Raw genomic sequence first — 16271 nt, forward strand, 5'->3', positions numbered from 1 at the left:
TCTGGATTATCTGTGTGATGTCATAATTTCCATTATCCGCCGATAAATGTCGGTAACCTATATTATCGTGCATCTTTAGTATTTACATTATTCATAATTATAGTTTTTTTAACTCATTTGTTCAATGATGTCATAAGCATTACCGTTTTACAATTATTTATAGATATATCGGTAACATTGATGAATAAGACAATATTATTTGATATTTTAGTATTAGTTGCGTGCTTGTGAAGCCATTTTGGATGATGACTTAAGGTTATATAAATAACTGTGCCTTCCTTATCAGATATAGCCTGCTTATTTTGAGGTTAAAAAAAAAATACAGTGGTACCTCTACATATGAAGTTAATTCGTTCCAGGGCGTAGTTTTAAGTCGAAAAGGTCCTATGTCAAGCAGGATTTTTCCATAAGAATACATTATAATTCCAATAATTCATTCCACTGGCCGAAAACCTACACTAAATCCTTAATAAACAGTGCTGGTACTATTGCAAATAGCAATTACACAGAGCATAACAAGTAAATTGTGAATGAAAATTGGAATAATAATATGTTAATAGTAATAATAATAATAATAACACGTCTAATATTGTAACGAATCGGGTTCTAATGTGACAGATGTATTTTTGCGTGGTGTACCTAAATGCACCGCGTGGTTGACGGGCCAGAGTAAAGGAGGACTTTTTACTTGCATTTTACATGGTCAGCTGCTGGGGACTGTAGGCGTGTGGTGTTGCACAAGTTAATGGAATATATGACTACAAACCTGACAAAGCTGGCAATTTCTTTGGCGATGTTACCACAATAGTAATTGTCACCTTAACTTATAACGACTGGCGAACAGAGGTCAGAGGAGGACCGTAGAGAGTAGTCATTCTACGGCCATATTGTCGAGCCAGTTCACGGATGCGCACACGACGCTCATATTTTTGTATTATTCCCAACTTCATTTTAATGGTAAGCATCACCTGGTTTTTCACCACCTGTACTAACATTATTGGAACCCATGTGGATTGCTCTCACAAGAAAATCTTCTGTGCGTCCATCTTGTGGGGGGGCTGCGCCGCTGTCATATTTGTATCGCATGTTGTATTTTAAGCATGTCGTCGGATGTAGAAACAAATGGCGAGTCAAATTTTAAGTCGGATGTCGAAAATATCGTGTGTCGAAGCGATCGGATGCCGAGGTACCACCGTATATGCATTCCATTAGATAATCAAAATTTTTCCTTCTCACTTCGGCACTGTAAATATCATTCACCCTGGCACTTACATACTCATACATTTCTCCGGGGAGAGTTGGGACGGGGCCCATACAGTCCCGGCCCGGCTCCCCCGTTTTTAACGCATCACACACCAAGGTTATGGGATGGTTGGGACCTGTTGGGGGGGTGCCTCACGGTTACCTCCTCAAGACAGGCCCCGCCATCCTTGCACCTTTTTAACGCACAACACACAACATACTCCGAAGGAGAGCTCCAGCAAAGGGCGGTGGGACGGGCGGCTGGGTAGAAATTCCATGCTGCGGTCCCACTGCCCCAAGCCAAGCTCTCCTATTTTAATGCATACATAGCACTACCCTCCCCTCACAATCCCATAACGGTGCTGGGTAATGGCTGCCAGCCGGGAACCTGGCAGCCACAGTAATAGGGTGGTAGGTTGGTCCCACTTTTTTCCCTATGGCGTGGCTCCTGGGGCGTGGCCTCCCCTCTGCCTGGGCTGCTGGCCGCGGGAGTGGGGGGAGGTCGGGCCTTGCGCCGCCCCATGGCGGCTCCTGGCATTCTCCCGCCTCCGCCTTCACCTCTCTTCTCTGACTGGGTATCCCCCATGTGCTCGGTCGCGGGTCGCTGGCTGGGCGCCGGTGTATCGGCTGGGCGTTGCCTGCTCTGGCGGGGTACCCTGCCCTGCCCTGGGCTTGGTGGGCTGATGTGGGTCCCGTGGCGTGCCGTGCCGGTTGGGGGGGCTGCGGCTGTGGCTCGTGGGCCGGGTGGGCGTGGGGTTGGTGGTGCGTGCCCTCTTGCCATCCGTGAAGGCTTGATGGGTGCGCGGGTGGCCCAGGGGACCACCCTGGATCCCGGGGGGGGTGACGATGGCTCCTTTGCTGGGCTGCGGGAGGAGGGATGGGCTGTGCTAAACACCACCACACCCCACACCCCCGCCCACACTCCCTCCCCGGGCTGGGGGCCGGGGCCCTGGGTTGGTGCCCGCGTGGTGTCTCTGCTCGTCTGCGTGGCTGTCACGCGCCTGGTGGGGCTCGCATGTGGCGGGATGTGATAGGGCGAGCCGGGTGGGGGGGGCCCGGTGCCGGGATTGGCAATGGGGCAGGTTAGGGTCGGTCGCCAACGGGCTTACACTCTAGAGCTGTCCCAACTAGTCAACGTCATCGATGACGTAAATCTGTCGACGAGCACAACATCCCGTCGACGGTTAATGAAGGCTTAAAAAAAATATATGCGTGGAAAGTTCAGAATGTCGGATGCTCTGTATGCAAGCGGGGAAAGCGGCACAAAGCCAAAAAAAGTGCACCAGAATGTCCAAAACATTGACTTATTTCAAAGAAACAAAGGAGGGTACACTCTTCTGTCCTGTCTCTTCAATGCCAAGCTTGGCTGCACGTCGGCCGTGAATAAACACCTCAAGTGCCGTCACACCGTTTGTAAATTTGTTTTTGTTTTTTCATTTTTTGTACACCAGAGGGTGCTGTCGCCTTACTAAATAATGATGTTTCATTGACAATGGGCCTATAAATGCTATTAGTATTGTTCTTAATGCTAATTGAAAGGTTTATTTCATGTTATGGTTTATTTTATGGTATAGAAAATTATATAAGGTTAAAAGTTCATAAATATATACAGTATATACAGTGATTACACACTCAAGGGAAAGATTGTCAATGATAAGGTAATAATTTAAGGTAAAGGCAATTCATATAGGCAATTCACTGATATATAACTAAGGTTTTATAGAAAAAAAGGTGAAAAGTTTTTCTAAATTTCTAATTGTGTTGTTTTATTTTGTGTGCTCCAAGGATGGAATAAAAGTTGTAAACCATCAGTTTAAGAGACCATCTTTCCAATCGGGATGCTACACTAGTTAATTCTATCAGCATTTGAACTCATTGTTTATTTGTGATTCATTATTGTTATTTACGTGTTTATTTGTACTTTAATAAGTAATTTAAGTGTTCCAATCTGTTTTTTGTGAATTGATAAGCGTCAACAAAAAAGTTAAAAAGAAAAAAAAAAAAAAATTTTTTTTTTAATTATTAGATTAGTCGACTAATCGTAAAAATAGTCGGCTGACTAATCGGGAGAAAATTAATCGTTTGGGACAGCCCTATTACACTCACAAAGGATTCAACGATTACTGGGTTCTAGATCACAGAACTGATTTGTGTACACTCTACCCCTTTCAATCACTTAGCTTATAGACACCCCACCCCCGTCCCCCTCTTTCCCTGGCCATCAGGCCTCCCACATGGTGTCAACCGGAAATACATGGAGCTGAAGATAGCACCAACATATTAGTAGTTAGTCTAGACCGGTACTTCTCAAATAGTGGGGCACGCCCCCCCCAGGGGGGCGCAGAGCGATGCCAGGGGTGGCGCGTGTGACCTCAGGGAACATGCCTTTTTTTTTTTTTGGGCCGTACTAGAATAAAGTGTACTTGCACATCCACTCAGTGGGTGGCAGTGGCGCTCTCATTTTCAAAGTGCGCGCAGTATTTTTGAAGTAAGCAAGAGCACACGGAAGAGACTCATGAAGAGCTGTAGAGCTGTGCGCCGTTTTTGAAAGCCGTTTTCCGGCCGGACTCACACAGCGACCCACTGTCTTCTCCGGTTCTCACGTGTCCGCCCGAGAGGTGCCATTTTCGGCTTGGCGATCGCCACGACGACCGCCCTCACCCACGGTTCTCCCTCGGCCGCCGAGAATGCACTTTTTTCGGGCCGTTTGCCTTTTGGCTTTGACATTTAATACAGTGGTAGACGAGGAAAGACCACTGTTTACTGTGTCTAAAAATGATTATAGCGGACAGCCGGAAGCCAAATCAATTAAGACGCCACTTAAAAGACATTAGACCCTAATCCAGGGGTGTCCAAACTTTTTGCAAAGGGGGCCAGATTTGGTGTGGTAAAAATGTGGGGGGCCGACCTTTGCTGACGTCCTTTACGTAGAACAATATATTTAGGCAAGGCAAGGCAAATTTATTTATATAGCACAATTCAACACAAGGCAATTCAAAGTGCTTTACATCACATGAAGATCATAAAAATCACATTTAAGACAATCAAAATCGGAAATAAAATTATACATAAAAATCGCATTTAATAACAACCAGAATAAAAATAAATAAATACAAATGAAACAATACTACTAATAATAACAATTGAGATCAGCAATGGAGATAAGCACAAGAGGAATAGAAAGCAAGTAGATTGAAATATATAGACAGCTATGGATATGCAGTGCTAAACAAAAGAGTTTTTAGCCCTGATTTAAAAGAGCTAACAGTTTGAGCATACTTCAAACGTTCAGGTAACTTGTTCCAGAGGTGAGGAGCATAATAACTAAATGCTGCCTCACCCTGCTTGGTTCTTGTTCTTGGAACATGCAGAAGACCGGTTCCAGATAACCTTAGGGGTCTAGATGTCTCATAGGAATCTAACAAATCAAGCATGTATTTTGGTGCAAGGCCATTACGTCCAAGGCCATTTAAGCAAATTTTAGCAAGCCATTCTGTGTGTCACATTTGCTTTATTATTTTTTAAAATTAATAATTTCAACAATCTCGCAACTACCCTTTGTGGCATTCTCTTTCGGCTCTCTGGCTCTTGCGAAATACTGCTGCTGTAAAATACTAGCCTCAAGTTGCTTAAATTTCTCGCTACGTATCGTCCCTGTAATCTTGTCGTACATGTCAGCGTGTCTTGTTTGGTAATATCGCCTCACATTGAACTCTTTAAAAACAGCGACTGTCTCTTTGCAAATGAGGCAGACACAGTTGTGAAGAATTTAAGTGAAGAAATAGTCCAATTTCCACCTATCCTTGAAGCGTCGGCCGTCCCAGTCAACTTTCTTTTTTTTGTTGATTGTCGCCATTTTTTGAAAATTGAGAGTAAAGGGTCACACGGAATTTTGCTTAGAGTGCTGCTGCCTTTTAGTGGGTAAATGAGGAGCAGCATTTAGTGTGTAAGCTACTTCATATGCTGGTAGCATTACCGCTGACCAATTTATTAAGTTTGTGTGCGGGCCAGACGTTATTGATTTTATGACAGAGGCTGGGGGCCGGATGAAATTTGACCTCGGGCCGCATTTGGCCCCCGGGCCGGACTTTGGACATGTCTGCCCTAATCTCATTGATAAGCCGCTTGGTTGTTTTTCAGCGAAAACGTGCCGCATATTGCCAACAATCGTCCTGCTTTGTTAGTGTTATATCAGTAAACCAGTGAGCACTGTTAGCATGCTCAGTGCAAAATAACCCCACATCATTGCAAACTGGAGGTGATACTGGGAGCAGTGAGCAGCGAAAATAAAACTGTCCTTCTGTCCAAAGACACTTTTTTTCTTCTATTCAGTTTTGTTTTTTCGATCAAATTTTTTGGAATATTGTCCTCATGAGTTAATGTTTCTAATCAATTTGAATTTGTTATTATTTACTAATTTGATTTTTTATTATCAAATGGTCAAAAATGTACCTTGAGTGTATTTTTACAGTTTGGATGTGATTTTTTTATTTTTTTTTTTAATTCAGGCAAATTGATGCGCGTCAAGTCTTTTCTGTTACAAACAAAACAATGTTAATAAAGTTATACTTTATAAGTTGATCTCTGTAAAAAAGGATACAATGTGAGGCAGAGGCGTACTTTTAATAGTAATATTATAGACAAATGATACTATTTACAGAGTTTGGGGGGGGGGGGGCGCGAAACATTTACATCTTCCTTGGGGGCGCGTAACAGAAAATAATTGAGAAGCACTGGTCTAGACGTTCAATGTATTTCTTATTGTAATTTTTGTTTCTTTTCTTTCTTCTCTTGTGGTTCTTTTCTTCTGTGCCCCCATAACCCCTTCTTGTTCGCTGCTTTGTCATAATAAACGAGGTATGTTGAATGATCATAATGGGAGTATGTCAGATTCTCAATGTGAAACATTGCACTTAGGGCACTTAGACTTCCATTCTCTGTGTCAAACAGCTGAACAGGACAGGTTTAATTAAAAAAAACAATAATTAAAAAAAAATCCTTTCTTTCTAACCTTGCAGAGCTCCTTTTGCATTCAACCTCAGCAAAAACTACCTCCTTTCTATAAATAAGAACAAACACTATCTGACCCTGTTGCGCAAAATACTTTCAACACAATTATTGCTCTGCACATTTTGAGAAGCTTGTCCAAAAGACATCTACGAGGTAAGCGTTAGAGCAGCCACGCCCACTGATTGCCGTTTGACAACATTTTTTTGGTAATTCCTTTTTGCGTTTCGGTTCTTGCTGTGATGTACAGTATGTTCAGTTACGGTCGAGAATGAGGAACATTTTCAGCACTCACACTAGCAGTCGAGTAAAGCTTTTTTTTTTTTTTTTTTGCAATATCTTACCTCTTAGTTTCAGAGTTATCAGCTGGTGAGGGGGCAGTTGGGAGATTTTCTTGCTTCTGTTGACCATCCCCAACCTCTATGTTCTCCTGAGTCTTCTTAACAACTGTTTTCCCACCGGTCATCTGCAGGAGAGTGCTCTGAGCCTGGATGCAAAATTGGAGCAAAAAAGACAGTTGCTCAACCATTCTGTTAGATTATGTTTATGATGATTATAACATTACATTCAATATAAAAACTTGAAAATATTTGCACCGAGGATAGCTTGCTGAATCAAACATATTGACTGATACATACACTGTATGGGCTCTGTGTGGCTGTTTTTTTTTAATCAAGCTTGTGTTCTGTTTATACATTGTTGGACTAAAGCGGAGGTGTTCAAACTTTTTTTCTCCGAATGCTGCTTTCAGAAAAATCAAAGGATGCAAGAGCCAACTTGAAATCCTTACATTTCATTTGTTAAACACAGGACTGGAATCAGAGTTTTAAAAATATATTAATATTTTTAAAGTATTAACCAATTGGTCAATGGCAGTGAATGAGTTAAGGGCTCCAAGCAGCAAAATAATCCTGATGCAGTGGTAACTACTTACGAACGTCTCTACAAACGCAATTTTCAGGTTACAGACCAGGTCAGCGTCTGAGCCAAATGAGCACTAGGCTCCTCTTGTTTTTGTCTCACAAAGTTTTTTTTAAGCCCACAGACGGTTCATTACATTAGTAGCACATTAGAGAATAGGTCTCTTCGTGTTTTTGTATCACAAACAGTGTTGTCAGTGACGCGTTACTGTAATCTGATTACTTTCTTTTAGCAACAAGCAATCTAACGCGTTCATTTTTCCAAACCAGAAATCTGATTAAAGTTAGCTTCCTTAGTGTCTGCGCTTCACCATTTTGTGATTGCCTCATAATGTACGTATAAATAAGAATACTGTAGTCATGTACGAAGAGCATGTTGCTCTTGAGTTTGGGAGTGACATCACATGTCACGCTTTCCCATTGGAGGACAAAAACAAACAGGTCATGTGTAATACCATGCCGTGAGTGCTGAGAGTCTCCGGCCATACCGACTTAGCCAAGCTACCTCGTCAGAACGCGAACAATCAATGAAAGAGGCAGGAGAGATACTCCAAACAGCTGCATTTGCTCACTGGAAATAGCCATTATTTCACATTTTTGTCCAGTAAAAATGAAAAAAAAATCTCTTTTTGCACTGGCTCAAAATCACTGTGGAAACTCCACATTCAATTCAAGGAAACACAGCACAGCGCGATTCAACACGAAGCAAAGCCTACAGGTAACAAGAGCACTTCTACAGTTTGTAACCAACCTGTACGTACATTTTATAGTTAGTCTGTAACCATAGACAGAGTTTGACATTTGTGGGTGGAGCAAAATATGTTGGACACACCTCATCATTTGTGCGTTTTCTATATTATCACGACTATTTACATAATAAATTCCTAATGAATATATCAAAACTATGAATGAAGATGTGGAATTATGTACTTGGCAAAAAAAAAAAAAAAAAAACTGAAATAACAGTGAAAGCAGGCTATATATTCTACTTTCTTCAAAGTAGTCACCCTTTGCTATTATTACTTTTTTGCACAATTTTAAAACTCTTTCAATGAGCTTCAAGATGCAGACACCCGAAAAAGGTTCTCCCTTCACAGATATGCCTTATCAGGGTTAATAGGCGAAATTTGCCTGTTCAATGGGATTGGGACCATCATTTTTATTGCATTGAATGAGGTGTGTCCAAACTTTTGGCTTGTACTGTAATATACCTGTATGTACATCTTGACACTGTTTGTCTTCAATCGTCGGTTCAAGCTCAGTTGTTGTCCAAGCTTTTGAAAGCTTAGGTTTAAAGAAATTCTAAATATCCATCTTGCCTCCTCAGGTGTAGTTTTGGCAAAGCAAAGGACCGTCTCTAAGGTGCTAGTCACATGATCTGTTTGAAAAATAATTTGGGCCCATTATGAAATACTTTTAAGGATTCGTTCATTTATTTGCTTTACAACTTTTACAGACAAGATTTTAACGGCCAGGTCTTTATTTTAAAGGGGAAGTTCAGACTTTTTGACATTATTTGTTGAGGCAGCAAAGCAAAAAAAATGGTAAAAAGTAACTAATTACTTCTAAAGTACCTTGGTTACTTTGATAATAAAATAATCAGTAAAGTAACTACATTACTTTTTGAGGCGTAATCAGTAGAGCTGGGAATCTTTGGGCACCTAATGATTCGATTACGATTACGATTCAGAGGCTCCGATTCGATTATAAAACGATTATTGATGCACCCCCCCTCCTTTTTTTTAATAAATTTTTTTTTTTTTTTTTATATAATAAAGTTTTGTACATTAGTTCCAAAATTGTTCAAAAATACTCTCAGGCTAAACCAAACTACTATTTCAGTATCAAGTTAACATATAGCAGTAAACAAATATACAAAAATAACATTAAATAAAAAAACTCCAGTCCCCATTCTGTATCAGCAGCTTTAAACTACATTCAATTAATTTAATGTTGTGAATCAACCGTTAAAGTTGTTAAAATTGCTCCCGTTATTCCATAATTTCCCTTTTGTCTACTTTTGACATGTGAAAGTTTTAAAACTATTTTAAAGATAGATTCAAGTCAATATTTTACCGATTTAGGAGTATTTTAGATAAAAAGTTAATTAGGTTTGCTTGGAAGGTTCGCTACAACAGCATTGCAGGGAAGTTTACTGCTTTAAGATGGCGGCCGTTTACTAACGCCCGCATCTAGCTTTTTGCAGATGTGCTGCTACCGCTACCGAGTCTAAAATCCATCTAGTCCTATATAAATTATATCTACCGTAACATTATGTAGCTTAGCTGTACTTGTAGCAGCTTTTCGGCAGCAGTCAGGTATGTTGTTGTGTTTTTTTATCTCGTGGCATGAGTTGAGCTAGAGCCGTGAGTTGAGCGTTGGCATTACCCGAGGGGCCGGTTAATGAGAAGCATAATGTTCAGCTACTCCCGCTCCGTTCCGTCCCGAAGACCGCGCGGCGCGCTGAGTGTGTTGTACTTCCGCTTTACTTGGCATATTTCAATAATCGGAATTTGGATGTTTGTGAATCGTTCTCGAATCTTCCACGGCCGAATCGCGAATAATCTAAGAATCGGAAATTTTGCACACCTCTAGTAATCAGTAATTTAAATTGTTTTTTCAAGACATCTGTGACAACACTGGTCAGAAAGAGATAGGTAAAAGGGCACTGTTGATCTCGTGAAAAAAAAAAAAGACATTGCCTTACTTGAAAGGTAAGATATATTTTTTTCTGTGCATTTTGTTATATTATCTAGTTCATTACAATCATTAACAGTTAGGGTAGTTATATGGAATGATTCAAATGTGCTAGGCTGTTGTTTTATTCCAGTTTTGCCCCAATTATTACATTTTAATGTGGCATGGCAGTACTGCTTGGAACGGATTAGGGCATTTACATGTGAAAAGTGTCTCTATTTACGAAATTTTCAGGTTACGAGACTACTTCCAGAACCAGTTAATGCTGTAAGTACAGTGGTGGCCAAAAGTATTGGCACAATGGAGAGGAACTGTGACTAGCTCAATCTAGTGTTAAAGCTAAGCAGTGCAACAGAATGTAGGCTAAATTTAAGCTTTATGTGTGGCTCGTATTCAATAATATTTTTCAAAAAAACTGGGCAGTGGGCCACAGTTGGCACAGAGGCCATAGTTTGGACACCATTATACGAAGACTTGTACTGTACTAAGGCCTAGTTCACACCAAAGCTTTAAGTGATCCATATATTTTTGTTTTTAACTGACTTAAGATTCTTTGATGACGGTCTGAGCAGGTCAATTCACACGAAATCTGTTCTTTTCACGTTCGATCTAGGTCACCTTCTAATGTAAATTAGATTTGGTCTACTACTTTCAGATGGGTGAATATGTAAAGTAATAATACCTTTGTCTTTGCTCGTGGGGGGAGTGGTTTGAGGATGGTGCTTTTGTTTGACTTCCCTGCAGATGCACCTAGTGGAGCTGACTTCCTGCCGGACGTCATGTTGTCCAGGATGTTTGCAACTCGAGGCTGACAAGACAGAGTTGAGGACTTCCCTGAACCAAGAACCTGCATGCATAGCCCCAGACCTTAAGTTACAGCTTTGAAGGTGATGAACATAACAATACAGAACATAACAGAACTCACCTTGAAAGGGTTTGAACGGCCACCTTTGCCGGCTGTAAAATAAAAATTTAGGGACCAACGGTGAGTCAAATAAAAAACTACTGCAGTACATTCAGTTCACCATTATCAATATTTTGGAGCCAATTATGCTCCAATACTCATAATCACACTAATAATATGAAGTTGAGGGCGAGTCTTAAATTACACAAATATTGAATGTTGATCATTTTTATCTCTGCATGCAACCCAGTCAAAATGAAATGGCAGCCAATGATTTGAATTACGAAATAACAAACATTTTGTCGTTGATCCGTTTCAGTGTTGTAGATGACAATATCCCAAGGTAACTGTGCTGGGAATGTAAAAATAAGTTGTTTTTTTGGAGCAAATTGCCTTCGTCCAGTACTGTCAGCGGCAGCTAAGAAGTTAAAAGTAGTGTAAACCCAGCCTTAATGAAGGTGGGCTATATCAACAGTCGATTACGTGCTGACAATTTGACAAACAACTGAATCGTATACTGCATGTATTCACAAACCTACTCTATGTTCAATATCCATCATGCCTTTTGAGTACTTCGAGGGAACTGCAGTAGGATATATCAGGAATACCTAACAACATGTGCCATTCAACTACCCTTTATCAATTTTGCTTGACCATATTATAATTCAAGATCATTTCTAATACAATCATTCAGACTGTTGATTAAGGAATACCTTACTTACAGAGTGGGGGAGCTTGCTTTGAAGGTGATCCTGGCACTTTGGCAAATGGGTTTACACCTAGCAGGTTGGGTTAGATATTACAGAGTATGTTATTGATCGACTCAAGATAACCTCGCGGTAACATTTGTTAACAAGGAAAACTGACGCTTCGGGGCTTCTGCTTCATCTTCATACTCCAATTCCTGTTCCTCCTCTTGCTCCTCAAGCTCTTGGTCCGGTTTGCTTTCCTGCACCTGTCTGTGGTGACTATTTTCTTTCACCACAGCCTGGTTAGAACTGTCCAAATATAAAGGTAAATTAGGTCACTTGAGTTTGATGCAAAGATACAGGTTTCACTAGAAGAAATTGATACGGTACGTGGAATGCATTTCATTACTTCAAAGCATTTCCAGTTAAACATTACCCCAATGAAGTTCGCCTAATTTCAGAGTTTTCCGTTTCCTCCTCCTCTTCCTGTTCGTCATCCTGATTTTGACTGGCTTTTTCAAGAGCAATTTCACTGAGCCGCTGTGCAAGGACCATGCGTCTGGACCTAGAAGCGTAGCGAATGGCCAGCGTCACGACATTTTGAGTCATTAATTCCGCCAACTCTATGCAGCGAAACTCTCTCTCCAGTTTACATGACAACTAGAAAAATCAAAATTAAAGGGATTATTCATGACAGCAGACCACAATAGCACAAAATAAAGCTAGATCAATGTTGGACTGACTGCAAACATCTTCATCAGCAGCTCTTGCTGCTCTTTTTGAGACCGATTCTGTCCGACATCATCTACTTCGTAGCCACTGGAGGACAGGAAATTGTAATGGTTGTGGAAGAGCACTGAACGCCAAAACTGTTCCTGGAAATGAGCGCATTGACAAATCAACTACAAATTGCATCATGTAACTAACTGTACTTCCTGTAATTCAGAAATGCTGGTCTGACAAGAAAAGGGAGCTGCTCCCATTTCAAATATGCGTACTCAACAACGAAAACAAAGGTACAGCGAGACTATAAATGAAAAAAAAAAAAAAATCAATATTCCACTCTTCTGGAAGAGTGGTCTATCAATTCTTCTACAACCGCTAGCAAAAAGTATGGAATCACCAGTCTCGGACGAGCACTCACTCAGACATTTTATTATGTAGAACAAACTCAGATAAAAAGCTTGAATGAACTAGTTCAAAAGTGCAACTTCACTAGCGTCACTAGCATTCAGAACCACTAAAATAAATTAATAAAAAACATTGTGGTGGTCAGTAAATGTTACTTTTATAGACCAAGTGCAGGGAAATAAATATAGAATCACTCCATTCTGAGGAAAAATATATGGAATCATGACAAACAAACAAAGAAATAACAATCAAAACACATCTCTAGTATTTAGTTGCACCAACTCTGGCTTTTATGATAGCTTGCGGTCTCTGAGGCATGGACTTGATGAGTGACAAACAGTATTCATCAATTTGGTGCCAACTCTCTTTGATGTTGCCAGATCATCCTTGCAGGTCGGAGCCTTGCTGTGGACCTTTTTTTTTTTTCTCAATTTCCACCAAAGGTTTTTAATAGAGTTCAGATCTGGGCTATTTGCAGGCCATGACATTGACTGGATGAGACTTTCTCCAAGGAATGCTTTAACAGTTTCAGCTCTGTGGCATGATGCATTGCCTTCTTGGAAAATTATTTCACTATCCCCAAACATATTTTCAATTGAAGGGATAAGAAAGCTGTCTAAAATTTCAATGTAAACTTGTGCATTTATTGAAGATTTAACCACAGCCATCTCCCCAGTGCCTCTGCCTGATATACAGCCCCCATATCATCAAGAACTGAGGGACTTTTGATGTTTTCTTCAGGCAGTCATCTTTGTAAATCTTACTGGTACGGCACCAAACAAAAGTTCTAGCATCATCACCTTGTCCAATGAAGATTCTTGACTTATCACTGAAAATAACCCTCATCCAGTCATTCACAGTCTATGATTGCCTCTCCTTAGCCCATTGCAGTCTTGCTCTTTTCTGTTTAAGTTTCAATGATGGTTTCCTTTAAGCTTTCCTGTATGAAAATCCAATTTCCTTTGGGCGATTTTGCACAGTTGTCACATACCTTGACTCCAGCTTCCTCCCATTTCTTCTTCATTTGTCTTGTTGTACATCTTCTTTTTCCAAGACATATGGCCTTTAGTTGTTTTTCATGACGTTTGGATGTCTTCTCGGTCTACCAGTACGCTTAATTTTAACAACCTTGCCATGCTGTTTGTACTTGGTCCAGACTTGTGATACAGCTGACAGTGAACAACCCACATTTTTGGCAACCATACGTGTACCTACAAGAAGTTTGAAAATCCTCTCCTTGGTCTCAAGAGACAGCTCTCTAGTTGGAGCCATGATTCTTGTGAATCCACTTGGTCCAGCAGCCCTCCAAGGTGTGATAATTGCACTGTTTTAACTGCTGACTAACGAGCAGATCTAATCTGAGGCAGGGGCCCAATTAAGGAAAGGAAATTGAATGGGTGTGTCTGCATTTTCTACTCAAAATGGAGTGATTCCATTTTTTTTTTCTTCGGAATGGAGTGATTCCATAAATATTTCCCTGCACCTGCTCTATAAAAGTAACATTTACTGACCACCACAATGTTTTTTTATGCACTTTTGAACTAACTCATTATTTTGTCAAGCTTTTTATCAGAGTTTGTTTTACATTATAAAATTTCTGAGTGAGTGCTCGTCAGAGACTGGTGATGCCATACTTTTTGCTAGGGGTTGTAGTTTAAAATTTGCTGATTACTGTGCAAGTGACACAGATTAAGAGACAATAGGTGATCGTCTTTGCAGGACATCATCTTTTTATGTTTACCTCCATCTGTCCTTTCTCAGTGGTAGTCTGACACAGAGGCAACTTGAAGGGCAGGATGGCCACAGCAGGTCTGGGCAAGGTTGGGGGATATCTCGAGCCTTTACATGGTATACACCTTAAAATAAACCAGATTTTGACCATGTACTGCATTGTACTGAAAATGTTTGTGTTTATAGACAAGTTTTTGTTTTGTTTTTTTAACTGCCAGGCATGGGATATCATTTTGGCAGTGACGAACTCACCTGAGTTGCTGAGGGTTCTCATGAACCCCGACTACCCAGTAGTGGTCAGATTTGCTTTTGCACGTGTCTCTCGTGTTGCAAACTGGTGTCCATGTGAAACCTAAGGAGCGATTCAGCATTCGTACCACCCCCTCAGAATCAACATAACAGGGAGTGCCTTAAAACAGAAAAACAGGCAGACCTCTTAAAAACACTCATCCCGCACTAACAATGGGATTTTGACACGCTGGTATAAGCTTTGCTAACACCCTTCACAATATTCCAATGTCTAGTCCAAATCTTTAAACATTTTAAATAAAACATGAGTATACCTTCAGCAGTAAATCCGAGCCAGCATAGGTAGGATTTAGGCGAAATTGGTAGAGGTTCCCCATTGATGATTTGCTTCCGTTTTCGACCAAACTGTAATAGCTGCACACCCAGTGCCTGTTCTCCATCAAAACCTGTGCCTGATTAAGTGAGAGAGAATTAAATATGTACTTCCAAGCAGTGAGGGTTTCTATTAATGCAAGAGTATTTGCAAGAGTATTATATGACTTCTACATATTAAACAGCAGATTTGGCTACAATATCTTAAATTTTGGTTGCACTGTGAAGCTAGTGTGTATTTTACAACTGAAATTATTACACAAAAAAAAAGAAATTAAAAAAAATTATCCATATGGATGCCTTTTTGTGTGCGTGTGTACCTCTGTGGTAGACAATCAACAACTGCTCTCCATGTCCTGCCATGCAAACGACAGCTCCTGGGAGACTGAATATTTCCCTCTGGACTCCTCCGATGGAGAAAAGCCTGACCATCAGGGTGCTGGTGGCAACTGCCGCCCAGCCTTGACCAAGACACAATGCCCTTGCATCCTCACCCTTCGGTAGGTCAACCATCCACTCCTTGTTGGTGTCCCAGGATGAGAAGTGAAGGCAGTGTAATTTACTGAGAAAACAAAGATGCTGCTGTTGGAATTGCCATTGAAAAGAATTCAAGACTGTATTTACACAACAGTACAACCAGTGTGGAAAAGCTGGGCAACTAATCGACCCATTATGTTAAGGTAATGTGGTAGGCATTTTAAATTTGAATTCAATTTTGTCTGGGATTGCACTCACCGATCCCTATTTGTGAATGAATACATATAATAGATTAGAAAGGGACAAAATGGGTATAATTGCGCAAAGGCTGAAGGATCTTACACTCGGCAAAAGGATATATTGTAGATGTATTCACAATATTTATTTTGGTACTTTGCAGAGATGTGTGGTAAGTATGGCATGGTACAACAAATGTCTTCTCTCAAGGATCGGTGATCACAATCACCACCGGAAAGAAGCAAGGAAACAATAGGAAACAGATGTTGATTTATGTCAATCAAAGTGTGTGAATATTGCTAACTATATGAACATTTAGCTATTAAAAGCAATTCCCAACTGTTGTTTTGGCAGTATTTTAGAATGAAACTGTTGTTCAGACATTAGATGTGACATAATATAAGCACCAGTTATTTTATAGCCAATTTTCTCTGTTGTCTGCAAAACTTTTTATGCTCTCCTGTTGAATGGTAAAGGATGGAAAGTGGTAGAATGAAACTTTTTCCTGCCGAAAGAAGGGAATCCATCATTTCATTTGGTAGGTTCTGTGTATAATCATTGAACATTCTGACATAAAATTCTGTCAGAATGTTCAAAAATGGCTGGCAATATAAG

The 16271-nt window shown here is 40.5% G+C and overlaps 1 protein-coding gene across 1 annotated transcript in view; it reads right to left on the reverse strand.

Annotated features, from left to right (window-relative positions):
• The window catches only part of wdhd1 (WD repeat and HMG-box DNA binding protein 1), a 94237-nt gene that overhangs the window by 23032 nt on the left and 54934 nt on the right, over positions 1-16271 (reverse strand). The window contains exons 15-25 of the mRNA XM_057851238.1: positions 15263-15504; positions 14885-15022; positions 14574-14730; positions 14332-14446; positions 12203-12334; positions 11896-12119; positions 11638-11768; positions 11493-11549; positions 10792-10823; positions 10549-10713; positions 6594-6736 (exon numbers count right to left, since the gene is read on the reverse strand). Of these exons, the coding sequence (XP_057707221.1) occupies positions 6594-6736; positions 10549-10713; positions 10792-10823; positions 11493-11549; positions 11638-11768; positions 11896-12119; positions 12203-12334; positions 14332-14446; positions 14574-14730; positions 14885-15022; positions 15263-15504 (1536 nt within the window). The remainder of the gene's footprint in view (positions 1-6593; positions 6737-10548; positions 10714-10791; positions 10824-11492; positions 11550-11637; positions 11769-11895; positions 12120-12202; positions 12335-14331; positions 14447-14573; positions 14731-14884; positions 15023-15262; positions 15505-16271) is intronic.

Source organism: Corythoichthys intestinalis, chromosome 1 (genome assembly GCF_030265065.1).
Source record: "Corythoichthys intestinalis isolate RoL2023-P3 chromosome 1, ASM3026506v1, whole genome shotgun sequence".
NCBI classification, from domain to species: domain Eukaryota; kingdom Metazoa; phylum Chordata; class Actinopteri; order Syngnathiformes; family Syngnathidae; genus Corythoichthys; species Corythoichthys intestinalis.